The sequence below is a fragment of the Capricornis sumatraensis genome, chromosome 1 (assembly GCF_032405125.1).
Source record: "Capricornis sumatraensis isolate serow.1 chromosome 1, serow.2, whole genome shotgun sequence".
Classification (NCBI taxonomy): Eukaryota; Metazoa; Chordata; class Mammalia; order Artiodactyla; family Bovidae; genus Capricornis; species Capricornis sumatraensis.
This window is the reverse complement of record NC_091069.1, coordinates 228,487,472-228,493,471: the sequence shown is the minus strand read 5'-3', so window position 1 is coordinate 228,493,471 and position 6,000 is coordinate 228,487,472. Positions and strand designations below refer to the sequence as shown.

General features: G+C 33.9%; 1 protein-coding gene across 3 annotated transcripts in view; it reads right to left on the bottom strand.

Moving 5' to 3' along the window:
- Positions 1 to 1,233: 1,233 nt before the first annotated feature.
- Positions 1,234 to 6,000, bottom strand: part of PLOD2 (procollagen-lysine,2-oxoglutarate 5-dioxygenase 2) — a 119,049-nt gene continuing 114,282 nt past the window's right edge. For 2 of the 3 annotated variants that reach the window (XM_068988831.1, XM_068988837.1), the window contains 5 exons: positions 5,448 to 5,513; positions 4,332 to 4,436; positions 3,029 to 3,175; positions 2,795 to 2,920; positions 1,234 to 2,583 (listed from right to left, as the gene is read on the bottom strand). In XM_068988831.1, the coding sequence (XP_068844932.1) occupies positions 2,428 to 2,583; positions 2,795 to 2,920; positions 3,029 to 3,175; positions 4,332 to 4,436; positions 5,448 to 5,513 (600 nt within the window). In that variant the 3' untranslated portion in view covers positions 1,234 to 2,427. Of the gene's footprint in view, positions 2,584 to 2,794; positions 2,921 to 3,025; positions 3,176 to 4,331; positions 4,437 to 5,447; positions 5,514 to 6,000 lie in introns of all 3 variants that reach the window. The other variant, XM_068988844.1, reaches the window with a different exon arrangement.

Here is a 6,000-nt window from a genome sequence, read left to right as displayed (position 1 = left end):
ACAACCTGGAAGAGGCTCAAGAGCATTGTAGTAAGTGAAGTAAATCACACAAATAAGTGTGTTCTCACTTATATATGGAATTAAACAAAAAAACTGAACGCACAGAAAGAGAGCAGATTATTGGTTGCCAAAGTTGAACATGTGTCAAGTTACACTTCCTCTATCCATCTAATCCTGCCTGTCTTCCATCTTCCAAATTTTTGATCTACTTATGGACATTTGCCAAACTTCCACTAATCACGAAATGTTCTTTTTAAAAGTACACTTCATATCATTTCAGGAAGTCTTGGATGAGGGGGAACGTAGAAACTATGCTCAGTTGGTTGCCTTCATCCAAATTCTGGAAACATGGAGTGAGATTAAAATAGTTACTATAAATCACCACCAACAACTATAAAGAATTCAGATCTACTTATGTCTTTCATGTGAAGTGTACCACAAGGGACATTAAGCTGGCTTGCACTAGTAGAACTGTTTTTTTATAACCAAAGTCTGTTCTGAATGGTTGGTATCCATGACATAGAAGTACATATTTAGAAAAGCATCCTTGAAGTACAATAGTATAATTCACAAATAATAAAGTATGTCTTCTACCAAATTGATGGATAATAGAAATTATTGCATATGAAGTGCTACTAAAGAGCAGAAAGTGAAAGTGAAGTGAAGTCGCTCAGTCGTGTCCGACCCTCTGCGACCCTGTGGACTGTAGCCCACCAGGCTCCTCTGTCCATGGGATTCTCCAGGCAAGAATATTGGAGTGGGTTGCAGAAACAAGGTAGAATTACAACTCTTTATCTCCTAAACCCATCTTTCAGTAATTATAACATCTTGTTCACCACATTTTTAGTGACTGGGCCAGTGCCTGGACCATAGTAGGGGCTTGAAAAACACCACTGAATAAATAAATATATAATAAACAAATGTTTTGCCTATTTTCTCACTTGTGAAATAAATCAGATGAAATCCCTAGTCTGTCTGAAATTGAAGATACTACAATTCAATTGGAAATTCAATAAATAGTGTTCATTTAGTTCAGATATCAGTAAACATATCTAGCAAAATAAAATCATACCTTATTCTATCTAGATATTCTTTCAGTCCACTCCACCATCATTATCTTCTAAACATAAATGACAAATAATAAAGAGAACAGAATCATTTTAAATTATTTTATTTTTCATAATTTTCTAACACACAGTGTTAGAAAAATGAAATTTGGCACCATGACTTAAAACTTTTTTTCAAGTTTAACCTTTAAATTAAAAACAGTAGCTACAATGAGAATATTTAAACCTCACTCAGAATAATGGTGAAAAAAATCAAGTCACAAAATTGTGTTGGGGAATTTTTTGAAAGTGGGATAAAAGAAAAGTAATAAAAACAATAAGAAGCATAAAATGGAGACTATGCTGTGAAGAGAAAAATGTGAATCACCCTCCTGAAAAAAAGAATTAGGAGGAAGACAGAGGGTAAAAGGGAAGAACAAAGGCTCACCAACTTTATTTTCCTGATATAAAATTCAAGTACTTAGAGCTTTATAAAAAAAAAAAAGTCATGTGTTACTATTAAATCTCAATGAAATTTTCCTTTTCCTCATTTTCTAGAATTAAAAATGACCCTGTCTTGACTTAAGGACACTTGCTGATCTTAAGTTGATGCTTGATGTACTTTTAAGAAATAGAAAGACTTGAAAGCTTTCCTAAATCTAACATCTACTTAATCTAATCCACCTTGGAAAATTTATCTGAAGGAACATAAGGCTTGATTTCTAAGGAAAATGTAAAAAATAATCTAACAATCTAAACAAAAACGTTTTCCACTGGATATGCACTTCAGTTGTATTTTGTGCTAAGTTTCTTGAGGAAAAACACTGTATTATATATTGTTCCTCATATTCCTTCAACAACCACCAAAAAAGGTCCCAATATAGGTGGTCAAAGAAAGTACTTATGCAATTAGTTGCATACAAATTCAGTTAGAACTCCAGTTTTCCTGCATTTCAAAACTTGAAATTTTCATTTATATCCGTTTTGTCTACATGTTGATAAATAAAATTCTTCCCACTCTTTTAATAAGAAAATATTATTAGTCTCATTTGTCACTTGTACATCTGTACCTGAATCAACTAAAACACAAATTCGGAAAATTGTCATTATTTTCAGAGACAATAAGGCATAGAAATAAATAATTGCTTTTACATTTTTTTCCTTTCTCTTCTTCAATCTGTGTTTTAAGGCTCAGAGCAGACATTTAGAAATATCAAACAATTTTTTTAGGAAAAGTTTTTCAAATGTTTAGCCTAAAGTGAAGTTGTTCTGTGGAAGTTATTTAAATATTCCTCTCATCTTCTCAAGGACAACTTCAAAGGCATGTTCATGCCAGTCATCCATTCCAAAAGAAAATTCAATTCAATGAAAAGAAAATAACTTAGGGATCTATAAATGACACAGCGATGTATCTTGTTCCATTTTTAACAGGAAGTCCTTCATGCAGATGGGTGAGTCTCCCTGGATGCATGAAACTCCAGCCTTTCCTTGGTGACTCAATAGAGCAATTGTACCTTAGAAATTTGCATCCACCTCCCTAAAAGGATAGAGAAATAAATGTATCAACTTATTATATTTCATTTTTAATGAGTGATAAAATTCAAATGATGCTACCTAAGCAGAATCTTAAAAAAAAAAAAAAAGATAAGGCAAAGGCCATTTCATACGTGCTGCAATTCATGGGGTCGCAAAGAGTCGGACACGACTGAGTGACTGAACTGAACTGAATATAGAAAAACCATAATTACCTGAAAATCTTCTCCCACATTATTGAGTGCAATGTTGATGGTAAATGTAGAAGCATCATGATGAGGGCGAAGGGAGCGCTGTCTTTCAGGGGAGTATTTTACTACAAAATTCAAGAGTGCAAATCCCTAAAAAAAGCAAAGTAAACTAATGGATTTGCTCATCAATAAAAACATAAAATAGCACATTTGTGTAAAAACTGGTAGGAGTAGGTAGCATGGTGGGAGGATAACTACCTTAGTATAATAGCCTGCAAAGACTTTCAGTGTGACCGGTGCAATAAACTCCCGGATAAAATGAAGCCATACATTCTCCAGACCAATTTGCTTCATGTGGATATCATCAGTTGGGACATTTTCATAGCCACCAGATATACGGCTATCCTGGAAAGAGCATTCATGACATCATAAAGTGTGGTCCATGTGCAATTCATACTCACTTTGTCTTGGAAATTTTTTCAACCACAAGATCATAATAGACAATAAAAATAACAGTTCAATTATGGTGTACCATCTGCTTTAACCGCAAGACTATCAAAATAACTTAGATAACACAGCTTTGCAAATGTATCAGTGATGAAACAAAGTATTACAGAGTAAGTAGAGTGCTTTCATATTTATTTAACAGATATGTGAAGTCTAACAAGAAAATAAATACAATTGATCACCAAAGCCTTTCCATGTCCCCTTAAAAATGAATTTTTTGTTTTTTGTTTTACAGTGACCCTTCAGGAAGTCTTAGCTGTTTGATGGGCATAGATTTTGTTTGTCTGCACCTTGGATTACTACCTGTCACTGCAAATAAACATTACCTGCCAATCTCACTTCTATCTTGTGGCCCCCAAATTCCTTCCATGATTGCTTTTCATTTCCCTACAACCTGCCAACTTCAAGTTATTCCTCATACTTCAAACTTCTGCTTTCCTGATCAGCTGAGTAGGTGGGTATATATTTGAGCAGAGGCATTAATATTCCAGAGTATTCCACTAAAATTCCTTAGTACTATAAAGAAGCTGGCATTTGTGGGTTCTCAGAGGAAAAGAAATACATTGAACCACCAACAGTAATGCCTCCTCCCAAGTCTTTGAATGTAAATACAATACTGAATTACACCAAAGGCATTCAAACAGATTCCTCCTTCCTACGTTTACACACAAAAAAATAGCTTTGGCAGTGAACCAGATAAACTTTGTTCTGATATTTTCACTATACCTCATTGTGAAAACACAGAGAATTGAAAAAAAAAAAAAAAATGGCCTTAGAGAAGAGCAATATCACACAATAGGCCTATATGACCTTACCATCCCCAGTCAGAGGACACAGACCCTGAAGGATCACTCAGTGTAACTGGAGATGAAATTGAGGCCCAGATAGACTAAATGTTAAAAAACGATTGGCAGAATTAGATGAAAAACATAGTTCTCTTGACAGCTTTGGCTAGCCCCTTCATTGAGGTCTAGGACTCCACTTTCTCTAAATACCAATACTCCTCCTTGCCCCACATATACATTTTAGTTCTTAATGTAAAATGACAACTTACATGATGTTTCCCACCAGACCACTGGCCATAATGCTCCATTTCTTCCACCAATTCATCACAGGCTTTTTCAGAAAATATAGGAAACCAAAAAACATCTGGACAAGGCTACGTATAAAACATGACACCACCATTAAGAGAGTACCATTTTGTGTCTTTTTATTTACAAATGTCATTTCAAAAGTAATACTCAGTATTTATCTCACTTAGATGTCTTTTTAAGAAGTTTGCCCAACAATACTGACACTGCTGTTACAAACAATAGATTTTTAAAAAACAATTTCTAAGACTATTTTTTTGCATTTTAACCTCTATGAAATCAAGATGTGTTCTTAGACTCACAGTTGGCTAGGTAGCCACTGTGATATAGCTGCTAGACACAGGGATCTGGTCAGATATGATTCTGTTCTCAACATGTGTGCATGTATGCATCTGTATGTGTGCAAATGCATATACACATTTAGTTGGTGTTACATTTGTTAATCTGCCTTTTGAGACATCTTTTTAAATGATACATTATGATTTGTCATTGAAATGAAATGTTATTATGTATACAGTGCCCTATGACATACAACACCTTTGCCTCAGTAAATCTAACATAGCTCTTTCAATGTGCATCATAGTTTAATTGGCAGTAATTTTTTTCCTTTCTCACAGTGAGCAAAATAACAGCATCTCAGAATTAAAGGCCCTTTACATTCTCTGAAATAAGGTATTAGTAATAATTTGGAACATTAATCTAAAACAGAGCTCATTTTTGAAAGGAACCTCTTTGAGAAGTGATGTTTGGAGTCCAATTTCTCCAAAGATTAAATTTCACTGAAAGAGGCTTACACCAGAGATCTGTCAAAAATTTATTTCTGAAATGGTTATGACATTTGAGTATGCTAAAAAAAATAGCAAGACCTTAATATTATTGCTAATTTTCATTTTTCTACATGTTAAACTATATGACCTTCAAGGCTGTAAAATTGGTAATTAAGTCACATGAACTTTACCTAAAGGACAGTTTCTCTACTTTCACAACATCCTCCGCTAGAGAGTATTATGTTAATAATATTCCCTACTAGAAGGTATAACAAAAATGCTCTATATATCATAGTAATTTCCAATACAAACCTGTTCAACTATATTTTCAGTGAAAATCTTTGCATAATCTCGGTTTATATACTTTTCCTTCCAGTCCTATGGAGAAAAAAAAAAAAAAATGATTGCTCAGATTAAAGCAAAAACCTTTCCACGAATACTTTTAAGGAAAATATAAAGTATATGCACTTTAGAAACTGCTCAAGCAATTTATAAATGACTATGTGTAGTAGACAAAATAGAAACTTTCAGAAACTAGAGTTTATGTTTTCTAAACTTTGCCTGATTTTTTTGTATGTTTAAAACATTCTGTGAAATGCAACGTTTTTATTTATGCAGATTTATAACTCTATTTTAAATTCTGAGTAATCTTATAGTGTCTATATTTGTATGCTATATTCTATGGATATACATGAGTTGTGTGTGCTTAGTCCCTCAGTCATGTCCGACTGTAGCCCACCAGGCTCCTCTGTCCGTGGGGATTCTCCAGGTAAGGATAATGGACTGGGGTGCCATGTCCTCCTCCAGGACAGTTATACATAGGCGTAGGCAAATATGTGTTTTTAAAAGTGAAAGATAGGGAAAA